The following is a 21,957-nucleotide window of genomic DNA, read 5'->3' as shown; positions in this document are numbered from 1 at the left end:
ACTATGAGCGTGCCAACCTTGTCAAATCTTATCAAGAGGACAGAGGATATTAGGGACTGATTATCTTGCAAATAACCAGACACAGTACCAGGAAGGGCCTTATAGCAATAACACTTAGACTTACATACCGCTTAGTAGTGGGATTCAAATCCCAGCGCTACCAGTTTGGTAGCGTGCGAATGCGTGCACTTTGTGAGTGCACAGCGCATCTGCGCATGTACAAATAATTTTTATGACATATGGGCGGGTGGGTGGAGCCTCCCACCACCGCCACTACTGGTTCGCCTGAACTGGGGCAAACCAGGAGCAGCCCACCACTGATACCGCTCCATAATGTTTTACGGCCTTCTCTAAGCAGTTTGCAGAGTCAGCATATTGCCCCCCCCCCAATAATTTGGGTCCTCATTTTACTGTCTCTGGAAGGATGGAAGGATGAATCAACCTTGAACTGATCAGGATCTAACTCCAGACTGTGGGCAAAGTTTGCCTGTAATACTGCTTTCTAACCACTCTGCCACCAGGGGTCCTCTTGTTATAGTTAGTAATCTATACTTCGAATTAAATTCAGAGGCCAACTGGCTACCAGTAAGATTTACAATACTTACAAAGAATTGTTGCTACATGGACAAACTGAAGGGTTTCCATAATTACTTGTGCCAATGCATTGTGGAGCATCTGAGAGATCTTCAAATACTGCCCCACCTAGAGCACACTCCAAAGCATAAGAGATCACAGATAGACCCCCCTCAAACAAAATAAATAAATAAATCTTCTGCAAAATCCCTCTGCCATATGCCCTTCATGATATCATCATCATTATTTGGGGGGGGGGAGTTTCTGGCCAACCAAAGCTTAGTCACTGTGACAGGTAAAATGAGGTTTCCTGGAAGTACTAGTAGATCTAATACAGCAGTCCATGATCTTTCTCATAGGTCTAAATTAAAAATTCAGTGTGTTCATTTTCCACACTGAAGCTCAAAAAATGAATGTGTGGAACATATTGTGTTTCTAATTGATTTGTAAAAAAGAAAAACTGCAGTTTAATACTAAAATAGGAACAGTTTCTACTTATTCAGAACAGGTGGCAATCCTATCATGAACAGTTTTGGAAGAAAGGGAAGATCTAGAATACAGGCCCCCATTTCTCCCTACAATTATATTTTTAAAATTTCCCACCACCAAATATTCAATCTTCTAAAATAGAACTGCCAATTCAAAGGACAAAAATGAGACCACCCCATAAACAATCTCAAATAATGCATACAAATCTAAGGAAAGTACTGAGTCACCCTAGAGTATTAATGATGCTTACTTTAGTTTTGCCTCTCTGGGGTGTTTTCTGTTCTGTCATTTTAAATATGCATACAACATTTTTGACCACTTTACATTTGCCTTACCTCATTTTTTTGTTTTTTTCAATATTAGTTATGTATATATCAATCAAATGAAATGATGTTGATTTCTTCGTTAACCATTATAAAATCCTCACATTATAGAATTTATTTTCAGAACAACTACCATATATAACATATACAGTACCTCTGTTCAGAAAAGTTTAGAAAATGATAGTGCAGTTGACTTGTTATCTTTTTATATGGGGTATAAAGTGCCTCACATACAATAGCTTTGTCTGTTTTCTTCTGACAATAACTCTTCAGTAAAGTAATTTTGTAAATGCAGCTATAGAAGAAACAAAGTGATTAGCCCTCTTTTGTTTTGTAATCCTGCTTTGTAGTATAATTTCTTCAAAACAGAAAGCAGCAAGATAAAATGTTGACATGAAGATCAAAATTATACTTGTAACTCTGCCTTCAGTTCTACAGTATGACGCTCCAAACTCGATTGCAGAAAATATGACTTCAGTAACAGAGTGGTCAATGCCTGGAATGCACTACCTGACTCTGTAGTTTCTTCCCCAAACCCCCAAAACTTTAACCTCAAACTGTCTACTGTTGACCTCACCCAATTCCTAAGAGGTCTGTAAGGGGCATGCATAAGTGCACCAGCGTGCCTACCATCCTTGTCCTAATATTCCTTTTTACTTACTCTTTTCATGTATTCAAATTATGTTTATACTTTTACCTGTTATCTTATATATGCTTGACAAAATAAATAAATAAATAAATAAATAAATAAATAAATAAATAAATAAATAAATAATCACTTAAATAATCGAACACTGGTAAGGTCGCATATTAAGACCTACCTAGTGGCGATAAAGACGGCAAAGTTTAACTACTTTTCCGCCTCTATTGCGTCATCAGGGAATCGTCCGGCCGCCCTGTTCAGGGTAACCCGCTCCCTGCTCCATCCGGGAGCGCAGGAGGATGCCTTGGAAGGCAGGGCGGAGGATTTCGGACAATACCTGTATGACAAAATCGCTCAGATCCGGGGGGATTTGGACTCTGACTGGGTAGATCAGGGCAGGGTGACGAGGAATAGTCTTGAGAATGTTACCTGGGAGGAGTTTGATGCTGTGACTCCGGATGATGTGGACAGGATTTTGGGGAGACTTAGTGCGGCCACATGTTTACTGGACCCGTGTCCCTCCTCGTTGGTACTGGCCTCCCGGGAGGTTACACGAGGCTGGCTCCAGGGTGTTGTCAACGCTTCGTTGAGTGAGGGTCACTTCCCCGCCGCCTTGAAAGAAGCGGTGGTGAGGCCTCTCCTCAAGAAGCCGTCCCTGGATCCGGCAATATTGGCCAACTATCGTCCTGTCTCCAACCTTCGCTTCCTGGCGAAGGTTGTTGAGAGTGTGGTCGCGCGACAGTTTCCACAATTCTTGGAGGAAACATCCTATCTAGATCCGTTCCAGTCGGGTTTCAGGCCTGGACACAGCACGGAAACGGCATTGGTCGCGTTGGTTGATGATCTCTGGAGGGCTCGGGACAGGGGTTGTTCCTCTGTTCTGGTCCTGTTAGACCTCTCAGCGGCTTTTGATACCATCGACCATGGTATCATGCTGCACCGGCTGGAAGAGTTGGGGATGGGGGGCACCGTATTACGGTGCTTCTCCTCCTTTCTCTCCGACCGGTCGCAGTTCGTGTTGGCAGGTGGGCAGAGGTCGACCTCAAGGCCTCTTATATGTGGAGTGCCTCAGGGGTCGGTCCTCTCGCCCCTCCTGTTCAACATTTATGTGAAGCCGCTGGGCGAGATCATCCGTGGCTTTGGGGTGAGATACCACCAGTACGCTGATGACACCCAGCTGTACATCTCCACCCCAGGCCACCCCAACGATGCCCTTGAAGTGATGTCCCAGTGCCTGGAGGCTGTGCGGATCTGGATGGGGAGGAACAGGCTCAGGCTCAACCCTTCCAAGACTGAGTGGCTGTGGCTCCCGGCATCCCGATATAGTCAGTTGACCCCATCACTGAATATTGGGGGCGAGTCGTTGGCCCCCACAGAGAGGGCTCGCAATCTGGGAGTCCTCCTGGATAGGCAGCTGTCCTTGGAGGAACATCTGACGGCTGTAACCAGGGGGACCTTTTGTCAGGTTCGCCTGATCCGCCAGTTGCGGCCCTTTCTTGATCGGGATTCCCTGTGCACAGTCACTCATGCCCTCGTCACCTCTCGCCTTGACTACTGCAACGCTCTCTACATGGGGCTCCCCTTGAGGAGCACCCGGAGGCTCCAACTGGTCCAGAATGCAGCAGCGCGGGTAGTGATGGGAGCAGCCTGGCGCTCCCATGTAACACCGCTCCTGCGCGAGCTGCACTGGCTCCCAGTGGTCTTCCGGGTGCGCTTCAAGGTGTTGGTTATCACCTTTAAAGCGCTCCATGGCATAGGGCCTAGCTATCTTCGAGACCGCCTGCTGCCACCGACAATCTCCCATCGACCCGTGCGCTCCCACAGAGAGGGCCTCCTCGGGGTGCCATCAGCCAAACAGTGCAGGCTGGTGACCCCCAGGGGGAGGGCCTTCTCTGTGGGGGCACCTACCCTCTGGAATCAATTGCCTCCAGAGATAAGGAGAATCCAAGACCTCGGTGCCTTCCGCCGTGCCCTTAAAACCTTCCTTTTCCAGCAAGCCGGTCTGGCCTAATTTTTTAAGTGTTTTTTAAGTGCTTTGTTTATTGTTTTTAATTAATGGGGCCAAATTTATATATGTATATTTTAACTGTATTTTAATATTTGTACTTGATGTTTTTACTTGGCTGTTCACCGCCCTGAGTCCTCAGGGAGAAGGGCGGTATACAAATTCAAAATAAAATAAATAAAATAAAATAAATAAAAATCACTTCAGATTAATGCTGAATGATCTCTGCTGGTGCAGTGACAATGCCCACCTCCACTTGGCAGCAATGCTATCCAATCACATACCAGCTCTCAAGTACCTTCTCGGGGGTCGGAGCTTTCCAGGATTTACAGGACATCTTTGCTTCCTTTTTTATGGGAATCAGATGATTATGAATTTGGGAGGCTAAACCAAGAAGCTTTAGAGGACTTGTGCCTGGAACTGCCACAGGTTCTTTGCAGGAGGCGTCTTGTCTTCTTCATCATCAGATGCACAAGAAACAATAGTATGTCATTTTGGGTGGACAGACATCACAGTCTGGATTTGACTGTATCTGGATGGCCTGGGATGGTTGCCAGAATGGGGGTTGTAGATAATGGGGGGGGGTGAGAGTGGTTGGGAGCAGTAGTGGGGCCTTCTGGATGGCATGGATGGTGACTCTTAGCCAACCTATGAGAGTGGGGGGGGGTTGACTGGTGGGTTATAATGTGATTGTTGTGATTGTCTGTGCTTCCTTGGCACTGAGATTGAGTGCTAAAGTGCCTGGGGATTCATATTCTTTCCCTCTTATATGTATGGTTTGGGTGGTGAAATATGGGAGTTCCTTTGTGTTGGGCACCAGGAGGTCTGGGTTGGGGAATATTAGGGGAAGTGCATTTTGCTGGTAACTGGTTTGGAGAGATATGCCAGGAGGATGGGCCACCCTCAGGGAACATGATCCCAATGCTTTATATCGGTATCTTGTTCCAGTCCCTGGACCCATTCCCATTTCCTGGTCATCAGACCTAAAGAGGCCCTGGTTTTCTGTTGCTGCTGCTAAATGCCAGCTCAATCTCTAATAAAGCCTCCTTCATTTGTGATTGGATCATATGTGAAATGGGTGACCTGATGTGTATCACTGAGACCTAGCTGGATCCAGAAGGAAATGGTAGTTCGTCTTTTGGAAATGTGCCCATTTGGGTGTCAGGCGTAGAATAAGGTGAGAATCCAGAGTAAGGGTGGAGCGTGGCGAATGCTATTTCGGAGTCTCTGGTGGTTTTCAGGGGTGCTGCTCCACAAGCAACTAGACATGAGATCCTCTTGGCTTCTAGGGATCAGTTGGGATCACTGCTACTGCACCAGCTTCCCTCCTGCATAGTAACCTCCCTTTCTGAGCTCCTTGAGTTTAGTTCAAGGTGTTGGTTATAACCTTTGAAGACCTACATGGCAAGGGACTGGGACACTTGAGGGACTGCCTTTCCCTGATTACATTAACCCAACCCTTCTGGTCCGGCAGGAGAAAGGTATGGAGGTACCACCAGTTATAGAACTTTGTTGGTTGGGATCTAGCAAGAAAGCCTTTTCTGATGTAGTTCCCATAAAATAAAATCCCACCCTATAAAATATCACTTCCCCCAAGGTGATGTTGGCTGCAATCCTTTTGGCCTTTAAAACATGGTTTTATCAATTAGCTTGGGGATCCCATGGTAGAATGAAGCCTCTTAGATGGTTATACAATGGTCAATAAAATGAACTCTCTGTGTCTTCCTGTCTTTTTGTTTTTTACTTGTTTATTTCTTGTGTTTATTTTAATTTAAATTGGCTGTTTTAACAGTTTAATGTGTTTTTTTTTAATTGCCCAGAGTCACTATGTGAGATGGGCAGCCATACAGATGTGATTAAATAAAAAATAAATAAATATATGCCTTTGTTTGTTTGGTTTAGGACCACATAGTTTAAATATAAGATTTCTACCAAACCAAATAGAACATTTATAGTTTTAATATACAACTAGTCAATGCAAATAAATTAAGTGTTAAAGGGCTAAATGTTGGGCCCAGATAGGTAGGTATTTCTGCCTTTAAAATGAGGCAGCCTGTGACAGAGTCTTTAAATAAGAAAGTTACTGTAAAAACACTCAGGTTTGCTAGTAAGGTTATATGACATACGATCAGGTTCTTGTTTGTGTGCATTTCCAATAATCTGTAAATGCCAATTTTCAATTTGGTCTCCCTTTAAGAAGGGGGAAAAAAAAAGGGGGGGGGAGAAACCACCCATCCCTCTAGAGTTGAGAAAAGAAAAAAGAAAAAGAACCAATTGCCATGGCAACATGAGTTAAGGTTTTTCTTTTTTCTGTTTCCACAGATCATCTCCCTGTTTACTAAATTTATTAAAGAAAGCAAGTAAAGGTTAATTTCTCCTCTACAGCAAACAAATGAAGTGCCAATGAACAGCACAGAGATCAAATGATACATGTGTGCTTGGTCAATAGTACCCCACTATGCTGTGTCTACAATGGCTATATAGGAAGGACATCAGTATTCAGCCAGAGCACACATTCACATTTGGACTTTAAAAAAAACATTGGATAAGTGGAACAATAAGGGATCTAAGACCCATTAAAGGCAAGAATATTGCTCTTTCCTTCTGCAGGATTTGTATTAGGTAGGTTCTTGATATTTCCACTTTCAAGAAATCCAATTTATATAGCATGCTTCCAAAATCAGCATTATGCCTAGCTACAAATAGTGCCTAAAATGGTTTTATTTAAAAATCAAATCTCCTATACAATAGACTCAAACATTCAGTTATACTGCAGGATTTGTGTGTGTACTTTCATAATGTGACCTCTCGAAGATAGCTATTAACTTTATAGGAAAGGCACGGGGAAGGGGACTAAAATGGCACATTACGTTACGTATTGTATAGAAGTTATATAGCGATAATTCTATCCTTTAAGTGCAACTAGGCAACTAGGAGAGAAGGGAATGGAATTATTATTCTTCTATCAGCTAACAGAATAACAGAGTTGGAAGGGACCTTGGAGGTCTTCTAGTCCAGCCCCCCTGCTCAGCCAGGAAATCCTGTAATATTTCAACCAAATGGTTGTCCAGTTTCTTCTTAAAAATATCCAGTGTTGGAGCAGCCACATATTCTGGAGGCAAGTCGTTCCACTGATTAATTGTTCTCACTGCCAAGAAATTTCTCCTTATTTCTAGGTTGGTTCTCTCACTGATTAGTTTCCATCCGTTGCTTCTTGTCCTGCCTTCAGGTGCTTTGAAGAATAGCTTCACTGCCTCTTCTTTGTGGCAGCCCCTTAGATATGGAACATTGCTATCATGTCACCCCTAGTCCTTCTTTTCATTAAACTAGCTGTACTCAATTTCTGCAAATATTTTTCATGTGTTTTGGCCTCCAGCCCCCTAATAACCTTTGTTGCTCTTTTCTACACTCTTTCTAGAGTCTCAACATCTTTTTTACATCATAGTGATCAAAACAGGATGCAAAATAGAGACTTATGAACAAAAAGCACTTCCACATAGCACCATTTTCATGTTTCAACTCCTCCAAATCATTTTATAAACCCAAAGTGCAACCATCCCCATTTCTGCAGAACAGGCAGTAATTGATCCATGCTCTCCTTTCAACAGACCAAGAAAAAAATACAAAAATTTAATTCTATAAGTTCACTGAATCAAGGAACCACAGATCCTGGACAAAGTCCCTTTACCCCCTCTGTTCTATCTAAAATAAGACAAAGCAAAACACTAGCAATCTCACATCCAGGTTTTCAATGCATGTTGTATGCATTTATCTGGTCATTAAAAAGAATTCTGAGGATTTATAATTGGGGTAGCTGCCAGCTCCATTCTTCCTGCATTAAAAATGACAGTTTGTCAATCTTCATAATGATTCAGTTAGACAACTGATAAGTGTCACTTTAATAAATCAAAATCATAGTAAGATAATCTGTGATTTGTCTAGAAGCTGCTTATCAAAACATTCATCTAGAAGGTATATATCAAAAAAAATAAGGCTAACTTTGTTTATGTACTTTTACCTCTTTTCAGTCAAAGCTGGGGAAAACCTGGAAAATAGATTAAAAACTGTGTCATCCAATAAGTCAAACAAAACTATTGTGAACATATTAAAATAGCAGAATAGCCTGAGATAAAAAAATACATACACAGACAAAAGGAGCAATTGGTACTTGAAATTCAGTTCTCGATCCTCTTCAATTATAGAACCAAATTATATTACGAAGGTGAATTCTATGCCGCTACTATATTAGCATTGGAATTTAGAAACTTTAGGGGAAATGCTTAAAATAAAAAAAGTAAAATTCTTGTAGATAAGAATTTATTTGCTTATGCATTTTCATTCCTCTCTAAGCTGCTCCTAGAAACACAAACCATCTGCTATTTTTTTTATTTATTTATTTACTGTACTCTATATACTCAATAGCTGCTCTTGGTTTTGGCAAGTCCCTACCCAAACAGCAACAGAAAAATGAGCTTTCTTTTTCCTCCCTCATTTTCTCTGTACTTATTTGAATCCCATTTAGGAAAACAGCCTCTCAGTATGAGAATCATTATTCTACAAGCAATGAAAATACAATGCATGGGGCCTTTTCCACCCATGTATATGAATAGGCATTAAGCATAGTAGGGAACCTTTAGTTGTTGTAGTTCTAGTAATTATTTTGACAAAGTGAAAGCAGCAAGCAGAGTATATAAAAAAGCACTCTTTAAAACTAAAATCTTAAGTTACAGCACATACATGTGTGTCTAATTCTAAATCTTTCTGGTTAAAGAAATGTATTTATACCCCTGCATTTCATTTCTTGTTATAGGAAGCTTGGCAGTGGAAGTATCATATTATCTAAACTTGTTTTGTATCCTATCTTGTGGGCTAGTACAAGGAAAAAGTGGATTATTTCTGTTATGGTCACACACAACTTTTTAAGGAACAGTAGGGAAGACATGCCAAGTATCTAATTTGAATTATTTTATTTTCATTTTTCTTTTACTGTATGCAGTATGTTTTGGTAGATTTAAAACATCTCTTTAAAAGAAGTTAAATATTAAAAGATTCCATTGCTTTAAGGGAGTGCCAATCCTTAATAAATCATAACAAAATACAATGACTATTCATTATTATTCCTTCACTAGTAAGTAGATGTTAATGTTCCTAAACCATTTTTCCTTAAATAGTCACTATTAAAATATAATGCTTGGCCTTTCAAATAATTTCTGAATTATTTCATTGACTTGATAAAGACAAGCTTGTTAAATGATTGCTTGCCTGCTTGTTTGTGATGAATAAAAATTGCCTCCAAAGAAATTCAGTATAGAGAATCTTGAAAATGGAATGTGATTGACTATTGTTTTTCCAAACTATTGATGCGTAAGCATGCTAGGAAGGATTTTTGCATGTTAGGAATTTTTGGTCTTACTTCCAGAGCTGCTATATTTGTTGTCTTAGTAACTAGTATGGCTTGAAATGTCTGCAGTATAAATTGCCATTGGTTTAGGCCAATTAGTATCAATACTATGTCTAATTCCTCCATTCTCTTATGGTACTTGCTGTTTCCTTGTGACTAATTTTAGTTCATAAGCTCTTGGAAATAGGAACAATATTGTGTACACTACGTACAGTGATACACTGCATAAATAAATAGTAATTTCCATGGCGGTTGCCACAGAATTCTACAATTATTGGAGTCCCTAATTCTCTCACAGGACTTCTAATCTGATAATCAGAACTCTGATATGCTCAAACTAAGCACACAAAAAAACGAATAAACACTTTATGTAATACTAACTCTTAAGATCAGAATGCTTCTGATAATCAGAAAAGCCAGATAAGGTGAGTACACTGATTTCACCCAAGATGTTTCAATAACAGGGCCAGTTTTTCTAGGATGGATATTTTCTCAAAAAAATAAAATAATAATAATAATAATAATAATAATAATAATAATAATAATAATAATAATGGAAATATGCCTATAAAACCAGTTTCTAGTTTAGATAAGAGATGGCAAAATTTTTTGTCCTTACAACCTCAGCATGTACAACTATAAGTAGTCAGCTCAGCATGCTAGGTGTACAGTATATTGAAACGGACATGCTAGCAGCAATGAACAGTGGAAACAGCAAATGAAATCACAGAACTGCTTCTCAATATAAATGCTGGATGAAATACAGTGAGAAGAAGGGCTCCTTATTCTGCATTGCTTCAGATGGTCACAGGTTGGACACTGTTGTAGCATCACTCTTAGTTATAATATTAAGCTATCTGATTAGCGTGTATACCCCCCCCTCCCCAAGGTATTTTCCAAAGAGTGAGGTGTTACAATAAATATATTCATGTTCCTTTGGAAGTATGTGCCATTTAAGTGGGTAAACACATGCAAACATTTTGCTGAATAGTCACAGTTACTGATGAGCTTTATTAATAAGACACCAGTATGTTCATTTTAATATAATAAAGCCAAAGAAAATGGCTATATAAAATGGCATCACATTTTTCCTTTTAGTTGTAAAAAAATATCCTAGATATTGAAAAGTGTAAAAAGGGAAAGGGAACTAGGAAATGTGTGGAAAATTTCAAAGAGTAATTATGTTCAAAGGTTAATATTTGGGGTTCGCAAAACTCAGTAAGTGATTATGATTTTGAGGCTTCACTGGGATTTTAGATAACACATAGCCTTGGGGTTTATATAACCTACCTTCTTAACTCATATCTAAAGAAATAAAAACCCTATGCATCTTCTTTTTTATTTGATAAATAATAAGGAAAAGATCCTCCATCTATATTAGTTGGAATGAAATCAGGAGAGAGGAGTTATCATGAGATAACTGTACCATGGTTTTTAATGTGCTCCACATTTTATGATAGGATTCAGAAATTATCTTAATAGGAAACAGGGTTAAGTCCTTGGAACTTTAATCAAGCCTTTAAACTTTTCGATACATAATACACACATAAATATAAACATTATTTTCTTGGGGAAACGTTGACGTGGGAGGACCCAGTTCCTTTACCCGAGTAGATGAGATTTGGGGTATTAAAGGGTTAAGCATTCCTGATCTAGGGTATTGGGAGATGACATTTTGATAAGTGAAGAACAGAAGAGGATATTGTTTAATAAGTGGCTTGATTTGTGCCATAATGATCTAAGTTTGGCAGAACAAAGGTCAAAAGACCCACAGGCACACCCTTGCAACAGAGGGGGAGATCCTTTAGACTATATCGTCTTAATATGTAATCATTGTCCTATTAGCTCTTTAAATTTAAAGTGCAAAGTGCAGCTTCTTCTTTTTTTAATCAGGGTAACTAAGCTAGTGATTCAACTGAAACCTTTCAGTGAATATGCTAATGAGGAAGGAAATTAAGATATTCTCCCAGGCTCTGGATCTCTGCAGTCACTAACTGTAGATCTTTTCTGCCAATCTCAAAAGCATGGAAGCAAAGCAGCCACATAACTAATCTTTCTTCTTCTTCTTTTTATTTTGCCAGATCTCCTTCCTTCATACAAAAGATATATATTCTCCCAAACCCACATACAGTAGAATCTTTCTGAATAATAATAATAACCCGCAGCAAATGCCTTTCTACAGTATACCCCATTTAATCACAAGAATTATTTCCCCTTTCTTTCAAGTGATGTGCTACTTTTCAGCTTCTTGCACATATTAAGAACCTATTAATTACTGAAAGTGAAGCTGCACTCTTCTAACCCTAATTCCTCCCGTGTTCTTTATAATTAGCCAGTAGTGCATGTGTTATTAGTGTGACAGAGGTAAAGTTATAGAAGAGGTTTTCTTACATTTATCTTTTTTTTCATTTTGGGTTTAGTACGATGATGTATAACCCTCCCTACTTTGTGCTGCTATGATGACGAACATATTTCAGCTTTAAATCATATGTATGGTATGGAGTATGGAGTGGTACCAAGAAAACATATGATGAACTGCACTGGCATGCAAAACTTTTTCCTGTCGGAAATAATTGAGCTACAGGACTAAGTCTTGAAAAGTATCCCCAATGTTTGCTTAGTTAAATGTACTTATATTGTTTTTCAGCTTGAAGACACTTATTACAATAAGGTAAATAGATGGATCATCAATTCCTGTAGGTCTTTCCTACAAAAATATACTGAAAGGAGACTTAGATATAATAATCCTTTTTAAAACGATGGTATTTAGCAAATTGTATACAATTGTTAAAATATGGGTTTTCATGCACATATAGATACAGATGATAATGATAAAATACATTTCTCTAATTGTGAAAATGAAAGGAACATTAGAAGCAGCATGCCATCATATTCCTCCATAGAAATGCTGCCTTTCAGATTATTCCGTATTCAGTCTATATCGATAAAAAAGCTGATTATTTCCTCTGCACAGCACAGTTAAAATAAGAGTTCCTGTGTTCTGTTAATTAGGATTTTACGTACTTAGAAAACTAAGGCTGATCTATTAATAGGTGATGGCTATTTTTTTCAGTCATTCTATAAGCAGTCTAATTTCAACCACAGATTTACATTTTGCTAAATTTAGACACCAGAGCTGTAGTCCTCTGTATGCACATAAAATGGTGAGGAAGAAAAAGTCAAATGTCACAGCTTTTGCTACCACTGTCTTATTCTTCTACCTGTTGTCTAGTTCACTACTACATCGGAATGCACTGCAATGTTTTTTTCCCCTCTAAAGTGACACAAACTATTCTTAACTCTTACAAAACTGTTCCCAACGGTACTCCTCACCATGAAATAAAATCTCCTTTATCTGTGAGCCACATACATTTGATCAGTGCCGATTAAGCATGAATCTGTATACATATATTCCTACATGATAATAAGATTAAATAAACCTAAAATAACAAGTGTCAAGTGCCAATCATGATGCATTTAATGAACGAATCAGAGGTCTAAGTCCTCACCAGTAGCTGAAGGGGGAAAAAAACTGTATCAAGATTCTAACTTTTTCCACTCACTTTCTTCAGGATTTAATAAAATAGGATCGGCATTGATACCATTGGATGAGCCCATTTAACTGGTATATAACATCCTTTCTTGGGAAACAGATCTCAGTGCTCCTTTCCAAGCTGGCAAAACTGGTGGCACAGGCAGCTGTTAGCAATCACATCATAACAGTCTGATTTGCTAAAACATGCAGATGTGTACATTTCTTTTCCATCCAACTACACACACAGACACAGACACAGAGACACACATACACACACACACACACACATCCAATCTGGAGTCCCAGAGCTGAAATTCTGGATACATAGCAATGTTATTAAGTGGCATCAACAGGAGGGCAAAGGAAAATCTTGGCTAGTCAAAGAGGATCCCGGTGAGCAAACAGTAACACCATTTTCTTGTACTCCCAAGAGAACAAAAAAAGAATGAGAGCACCACAATGTGGGGGGGAATGAAATGAAAGAGTTTTCTTCATGCAGCAGAGAAACCGGATGAAATCCATCATGGTGGATATCCCAAGACCACAGTCATAGATACTGTAAGGTGGCTGGGAATTCTTCCAGTTGTAACCCCAAACACATTCTGAGGGCCCCAACATACATATTCTCCCTCTCTCCCTCCCTCCCTCTCTCTCTCCCTCCCTCCCTCTCTCTCCCTCCCTCCCTCTCTCTCCCTCCCTCCCTCCCTCCCTCCCTCCCTCCCTCTCAAAGGTCAATCTTCATTTATACAAAAGCTGGCCTTTGAGCACCATTTTGAAGCAGGTCAGATATTTCAATTCCTCGTTCTTTATTCAAAGTGAGTAAAATGAGATCAGAGGCAGTAAAGAGCCAGGCATCACTTGTCACCTGCAGTAACTCCAGGGATATAGCTGAGGGAAGGAGCTTCAGAGCACTGAAAACACAACTTGCTTTTGCTCCAAACTCTGCAAACCTTAGAGCACAAATCTCAGAAGAAACAGAAATATGTCCTCTCTGCCTCTTGCCTTGCTCCCCACCCCTCTGGCAACCCAAAGTAATTCAAAGAAAACCAAAAAGAAGAAGGGGGAAGGCAAGTGGAATCTCCATGGATGCTCACTTCACAAAATGACCCCATCACTTTAGAGGACGGCAATGTGACATAATTAAGAGCACCTACACATGAGGAATAGATAGCAGAATCAGGACAGAAATGTTTGAATGATATATTCTTTTCAGTAATTGTCTAAATAAAAAATAAAAAACTAGGGCACCAAAACCCAAAGAGCAAAGGAAGGCGGGAGCATTGTCAATTTTTTCAAAAAGCCAACTACAGAAAGAGACTTTTGCTGTGTACTGGTCACATACATGAAGCTGAGTTTTAACAGGGAGCTTCAAGGGAAACAAGAGAGAGGCCAGTTTCAACAGTGGAAGGTGCTGTTATCTTGGAGTAGCAGAATCATGGTTACCAGTATCTCTTCCATAGGCACCCACCCACACAATAAAATACTTGCCAACTTGAAAAAGGCAATTCAGAAGATATTGTTGTGCGTGTGTATGTGTGTGTGTGTGTGTGTGTGTGTGTGTGGTGGGATGGAATGAGTTGTGGGGACAGGGCCAAAAATCAACTGGAAGTTGTGTAATCCTCCAGCATTCTGCCCACCTCTGGTTGATTGGCCAGTGGCAAAGAAGTGATCCTGGAATGTGGGTCTCTGCCTGCCTGCCTGCCTCCATGCCTCCATGTAAGAGCATAGAGAAGGTTGGTGAAGCCTGCACACACACACACACACACATACACACACACACAGGCTTTGCCCATTTTTTTTAGGCTGAGCCCCAAGGAGAGCTTTTTGTAGAAGCCTTGTGGAAAGGAGAGAGCCCCAAGGAGGATGACTCAAGCGCTCCTCTCCTTTCCTGCTGGCTTCCTGCAACTTGCGAAAGGTACAAAGTGCTTAGGCAACCTGGTCGGGGCAAGCTTTAACCTCACAGCCAGCTTCTCCTCGGTGGGCAGAGGGAAAGAAGGTGGCATGTGGGGGGCAAAGAGCTCCACACCCCGGGAAGTGGAAGCCTGCTATTTTTAAAAGGGGAGGGGAGGGGGAAGCCTTGATAGCCACCTTTAGCATTTCCCCCCCCATCCCCCCCATCCATCCATTCACCCATCCATGCAAGTGCACCTCCCTCCCTCCCTCCCTCCTTCCCTCCATCCCGGGATAGTCCCGGACACAAGGCAACAGACCGTCCCCAAAACACGGGAGAGCCATAGGCGGGGTGGAAGAGCAGGTGCCGTTTTGAACGAGTGGGCGGTGGGCAAAGAGGGCAAAGGGGGCCGTCATGCCCGACCGCCTCCTTCAACAAACGTCCCCCGAGGGGTAAAAACCAGAGAAGCCAATGCCCGGCCGGAGACCAAGCAAGCCACGCGACCCGGGAAATAACCCCCCCCCCCTTCAACCCCCGCCAAGCTTCCCGGTTCGTGCACCATCCTCTTTTGCCCCCTCCGAAGGAGGCAGCTCCGCTTCGCTGGAAGAAAAAACCGCCGCCGCTGCCGCCGGCGCTTACCCTGAGCTGCAGTGAGGAAGCCCGCGCTGAGCACCACCAGCAAAGCCTCGAATCGCTTCCACGCAGTCATCTCTGCAGTTATTCCACACACATAGAGAGGAACGGCGGGCGAACCAGCTAGAGGGAAGCAGCCGAGGCAGGAGGCTGGTTGGTGGGGCGGGCGGGCGGGCGGCGGGGAGCGCGAGGGTGGTGGTGAGGAGGGGGGGGGGAGAGAAAGAGACCTCGCGGGGACGCCCCTCAGTTGCGAGCGCGGCTTCCCGTCCGGGCCCCGAGTGCCGAAGGGACTAAGGCCGCCGGGGCCAAAGAGTCACCAGGCGATGCCAGGCGGCGGCGCAGCGGCCAGCAAAGCTCCGGGTGCCGCGAGTGGCAGCCGCGGCGGCAGAGCCTTCGACGCCTCCTCCCGCAAGACTGCCTGCCTGCCTCCGCTCGGCTCCTTCTCATAGCATCAAGTGCCGGCGAGCCCACTGCGGGGACGGGCGCGCTGGAAAGGGATCCTCCGCTCCGCTCCGCGACTCTTTCCTCTTCCTTCCCAGGCAAGGAAAACAAGCAGCCGGCAACAACCTCGCGACGACTGTCGACGAAGAGACGCCAGGCACGGGAGGAGAAGAGGAGCCACACAGGAGAGGAAGGCGGCGGCAGGCTGTTGGAGAAGCAGCGGCGGCCGCTGAAGAAGAAGAAGAAGAAGACGAGGAAGAAGAAGAAGAAGAAGGGAAAGGGTGCGGGCGTGAATGGAAGGGTGTCCCCCCCGCCCCCCCCGTCGGGAGGAGACAGAGAGCCGAAAGTCCAACCGGGCGAGCGCAGCCAGCTGACAGAGCTGCTAGCGCCAGAGGAGGATGCTCAGGCTGCTGCTGCTGCTGCTGCCGCCACCGCCGCCGTAGCTGCTGCTGCTGCTGCTGCTCCTGCCGGACTCAACCATCTCTTCCCACAGAGAGGGGATGGAGACTGAAGTAGCAGCGGCGGCGGCGGCAAGCGCGCCCACCAAAGCCGATGCCAGCCAGCAGCCTTCTAGCAGCCCTCCGCGCCTCAAGGAAGGAAAAGCGAGGAGCACCGGGGCGGGGGGGGGGGACAACTTTTTTCTTTTTTGGGGAGGGGGGTCTTCTTCAGGTAGGGGGAAATTTTTTTTCCCAGGAGAAGGCGACCGCGGGACTAAAGCGAAGAGAGCCGCCCCGCTTGGAATTTGCCTGAGGCGGCCGCCGAGCGTGAGGGGCGGCCCTGGTGGGCAAGTTCGTGTCTCGCTGCCCGGTGGACTTCTGAGGGAGTTTGCTGACTCCGTCGAGGGGAAAGACGCCGACCCCTCTGCGAGTCGAAACACACAACACAGAGGCATTGAAACAACATACAAACCACAATGATGTGTGTGTGTGTGTGTGTGTGTTTGTGTGTGTGTGACGGCTGGAGTGGGGAGGGGGGAGACCCCAGGCTGGCTTAGTGGAATCTTCTTTGCCCTTTTCTCCTCAGGCAGCTTGGTTTCTAGGACACCCTTGAATTTATTTATTTTATTTGTTTATATTTCCTATTTCTTAGCTGCCTCAAATGCTCTCCTGGGCTTTCAGCTCAATGCCTTGGGAATCACCACAATGCTCCCATATTCTCTTCAAAGAAAAGGGACCATCTGAAAAAGCAATGGGCTGCCTGGAACCAGCATCTCCTTTCTGCTGGTTTGGCTGCAAAATAAAGTAGCCCTCCCAGGACAGCAGCTAGGAAAACCGAAATGGATAGGCCGGTTTATTCTAGCATCATGGTTGATGCCAAGATAGGGGGCAAATAAATTTAACAAATAAAAACTCTGGACAAATAAGCCTTTGACTACATAATATTACGTCTTCTGCACAGAACCAGGGAGGGGTGGAAATCTGCGGAGAGAAATGATTCCCAGTAATAATAATAGAGATAATTTTGAAAGGGAAGGGCAACGCCAGATGAGCCCAATTATTTTCCCAATTGAACAGATTATTAATGCTAGGCTATTTTTTATAAGTGGCATTTAGATCAGGTTCTGCTGCTTCCGTGGTTTCTTTCTGTTCATTAGCCACATTTGCAAGTGACCCATTGAGGACTAGAAACCATAATTGGAATCTCTTAAAGGAAATTGCATAGGCTTGCATTCACTCATCAGACAGAGAAAGTGAGCAAGTGAGCAAACAACCTTTCAAGCCTCACTGAACAAGCCTTGGTTTTTTTTACCAACTGCATCTGGAGAAGGAGCTAAACAACTTTACTTCATTTATGATTAAGATGTTCTCCTAGGCCTGCAATGTACATATATTTGACCGAGTCCATTTTACAGTGTCCAATAAAAGCAGTCAGATTGTGGATATTACTTTGAAGACATTTTGGAGTGGAATGGAGAGTTTACATTTCAGGTGGTTAATCAAGGCAGACACAAACATTTAGAAGGGTAAACAGAACTGAAGTCCATATAATTTTCATTTTCATATTCCAATACTTTCCCATTCTTATTATGTTCCTAATGAATGACATTACCAAACTTGGCATTACCAAGAAAAATGAATGCTTTCTAAACCAATTCCAGATTTGCTTTGAGAAAATATGACCCTCCTTCCCTCCCTCTCTCTCCAGTGTGTGGGTGTGAATGACAAAAATCCAAATGTCCAAAAACCCCATGTATCAAAAAGTTTTTATAGTCTTAAGTAAATGCTTTTTAAAATGATCATTTTGGAATCCCCCCCCCAAAAAAACTCCCTGCAAATTATAAAGCTACAAAGCAGTATAATATGATTTATCCCCTCGGCTATTTTCTATGGTACTTGTCTACTTATGTTGGTAATCAAAATAGTAAGGATCAGAAGATGAAAATCAATGAATGGTAAACGGAAGTTTCTCCATCATAATTACTTACGATAAACTCTTGGTAAAATATGTAAAAGTGTTCCTTCTCTTTGTTGAAACAGTGTTGGAACTAGCCGACATGGGCAAAGTAGTCTGACTCTTTTAATCGGCTTGTATTTATAAGTTAATGTTGTTGTACAGTTCACACCTGTGAGAGGGGAAATCCTCAGACAATAGAATTCCATCTGAGAGACGTAGCATTGCTGCCATCTACTGGTAGATTTTATTTCAGATGCTGTGCCAGGCAATTGAAAGCTCATTTCACTTAAAAATCCAAAAGGATTTATTAGTATACTTAAAATAAGAAAGCCATTCTTTTCTCTGAGAAGCGCAGCCTTCTGCTTATTCAGATGTCACTTTTTTTCAGTGCAGTTCAGATTGGAACAAGTCCAGCTTGAAGCACATGTGTCTTCAGGACTGAGCCAGTGCTCTGATGCAAACAAGGAAAACCTCCAACAATCCAGAAAAGAAAAAGAAAAGAAAAGAAAAGAAAAAAGGAAAGGAAAGGGAAAAAAAGAGAAGAAAAGAAAAGAAAAGAAAAGAAAAAAGAAGAAAAGAAAGGAACGGAAATAAAAGAAAAGAAAAAAGAAAAGAAAAGAAAAGAAAGAAAAGAAAAAAAGAAAAGAAAAGAAAAACAGAGCAACAAACTAGTAGGGATCCTTTTCAGCCAGTAAGTCCTAATAGCTCACCATATTTTTGCATTATTTCATTATATTTCCTCACAGTACAAAAAGCTTTCTTAGAATGTGTGTAGCCTGACTTGCTCTTAGATGCTTACCCAGCAGCAAATAACAATAACAACAACAATAATAATAATAAAACACAAGCGTAATCTGACTTAATAGCTAGACAATATTTTACAGAGGATGCATAGGAATACAAATGTACGGCAGAATCCTTCATGTCAACATTTTCACCTATTCAGATTTTCTTAAAAGATGTCTCATTTTTGTTCTTAAAAGAAAATAAAGCAATTTTCTCAAAACTGTTATAGAAGGCTATAGAAGTCATGGGCGAAATAAACACTTCTAATTCTCAGTAAAACAAGCTTTGAAAATATGAAAAAAACAAAGCTGGGAAAACATTATCCTATGCATACAGTTATTGTTTTGTAATGAAATTACCATTTTATTTCTTTCAAGATGCCATAGGCATTTCCTATTTAATGAAATTAGTTTTTTTTTTTTCAAATGGAAACTATTTCACTTTAGCCAGCTTCTTCTCATGGCAATGAGCAAGCTAAACTTCATTATTATATCTGAGATTTTAAACTTCAGATTTGACTCCTAGGGTACAATCCTACCTGTCAGCCTATTGGGAAGTTCTGAAGGCCAGGCTTAAGAACTGGTCACCCCAAATCTCATCTTGAAAAATTCATGGAGCAGTTCAAATTATTCTCACTCTTCTTCTCAAACAACAGGCCTGCTTCATCTTTCATTCTTTTTCCGGTGGGATTCCATGCTACATATTCCATAGAACTGGATTAGAATTGGTTTCAGATAAGACTGGGATTCCTTTTACTAGGAAAACCATGGAATGATAAACATTTTATCTTTTATTCGAACACTGATATTTTTTGAAGCGAGCAGAAATGAAAGTAATTTACTCTAATTGGATTAGGGAAAAAAAAGAGCTTTCTATTGTTAGTTATGAAAAACACTAATCCTGATAGTCAACAAAAACAGCTCTTGTTTATTTAGTCTGCAACTATGAAATCTGGCCAGACAAGGGCCTAGTTAAAGGAGGAATAGCATTAGCACGATCAAGAAAGCACCTTTGAATTTTCTCAAATACCATAGTTTACAGAAGAGATGTCTGCTATGAATTCTACTACTATTAATGGGAAAGTCAGAATTCTTAATGAGGACATATTATCAAACAAATAATAATATAGAAGGAAGATCAGGGGTAGATCATAGCAGAGCATTAATCCTTAGTCACTGGGAAGAAAAGATTGTAGCAAGAGGCATTTCCCTTTTGAGAAATTCAAATAACTCAATTCCTGCTTTTGTTTTTTTTGTGTGTTTAAAGGTGGAAGTGGTCAAACTGCAGAGGGCCTGTTATCTAGTAAATAAGACTCCCTGCTTTAATTTTAAAGTATGATTTAATCCTGTTTGCTGATACCTAGCATGAATATCCCATCCAGAACTGCTTTACATTCCTGTCTTGTAATAGGCAATGCATGTACAATTCCATTTATTGACCTCTAAAGAGGGCTAAACCTTGTTTCTTTTGTCAGTGCTGTGCACTTAGCAGATTTACCTATTTGCTATACTTACACAGAGGAGGCTTTGATGCCTATGCAAATGTGGTACATTCAGTGGTGGCTAGTAATAAACTTCTAAAGTTGGATGGGATAATTGTATCAATCAATCAGGTCTCCTAAATTCAGTAACTTTAATCTTGCTGGCATTGTTCAAGCATTCCTTCTGTATTTCATAAAGGAGAAAATGACAAAATCAGCTTCCTCGTCCATTACAAGCCCCTACATACTCTTATTGGCTATCATTTCCATTTCCATGTGTTGCCTGTGATTTACTGTTTATAAACTACCAGAATTTAATGTTTATAAGCAACCGGAAGTAAATACCAGTGGAGGATACATTGGCCCCTGGCAAATGAGCATACTTTGTATTGCCATGATAAATCTTTCAAATACACTTCCAGACTATTGCTTAAATAAAGCACTCAGTCCAATAGCTTGGCCAAGTTATAAGCATACTTGAAATCAAGAAAATACAGATATTATAGGGAATGAAACAGGAGAATTTGTAAAAACAAAAAGATACAGGTTAGGCAATAAAAACAAGTTAAAATGAATTCTGTCGATCTTAGTTTCAAATCTATGTGGCTAAACAAAGATGATTTTTTAAAAAAACCTAAAATTTGTTAGTTTTCCTTTCTGTTTCAGTAGTGAAGTTACAATCAAAACAAGGTTTAATTATTGGTGCCCAGCTTGTTGTAAGAAAATTCAAGGTTTATTGATTTCTTGACTAGGCCCCATTTGTCTGTATTCATACCTCACAAAGCCATACACTAAGGTTTATAAGAATAGTAATAGCAATAGCACTTAGATGTATATACCACTTCATAATGTAAGTGTAGTGTAGTGTAGTGTAGTGGAAGGCTACATAGTGTAAGTGTAGTGTAGTGGAAGGCTGACTCAACCTTGAGCTGGTCAGGATCAAACTCCTGGCTGTGGGCAAAGTTAGTTTGCAATACTGCATTCTAACCACTGTTCCGCCACCACAACTACATGACTGTTTTCATGCCCAGATAAGCCCTCCACAGTGTAGGGCTTATCAGGGCATGATACAGTGTACCTATGCTTAGAGCAACCTCTTTTTCTCTGCTGTGTCCTCTTGATGCCTGCTTTCTTCTAACTCCAGATCATGCCTGAAGCAGCGTAAAATCATCCTTCAGCATTCTGTTATGTTTCTTCTTATCCTGACATAGGTTTTGTCATGGATTCGGTATGACACATTTCAGCCATTTTATGAGTGGTACAGTAAGATGACCTCATGGAGGACAGACTTCCTCTTCAACTTGCTGTAGATGTGGTCCTTCACTGCTGATCCCTGGACAGTTTTAAAGGCTGTTTTGTTGTG

At 41.4% G+C, this 21,957-nt stretch overlaps 1 protein-coding gene across 1 annotated transcript in view; it reads right to left on the bottom strand.

Annotated features, from left to right (window-relative positions):
* Positions 1-15,569, bottom strand: part of CSMD1 (CUB and Sushi multiple domains 1) — a 1,157,523-nt gene extending 1,141,954 nt beyond the window's left edge. Inside the window, exon 1 of the mRNA XM_070954938.1 lies at positions 15,500-15,569. Coding sequence (XP_070811039.1) covers positions 15,500-15,569 — 70 coding nt within the window. The remainder of the gene's footprint in view (positions 1-15,499) is intronic.
* Positions 15,570-21,957: the final 6,388 nt, after the last annotated feature.

This window comes from Pituophis catenifer, unplaced genomic scaffold, assembly GCF_029215685.1.
Source record: "Pituophis catenifer annectens isolate HBS135680 unplaced genomic scaffold, rPitCat1.0.hap2 SCAF_1, whole genome shotgun sequence".
In the NCBI taxonomy this organism is placed as follows: Eukaryota; Metazoa; Chordata; class Lepidosauria; order Squamata; family Colubridae; genus Pituophis; species Pituophis catenifer.
This window is presented reverse-complemented; position numbering and strand designations above follow the sequence as displayed.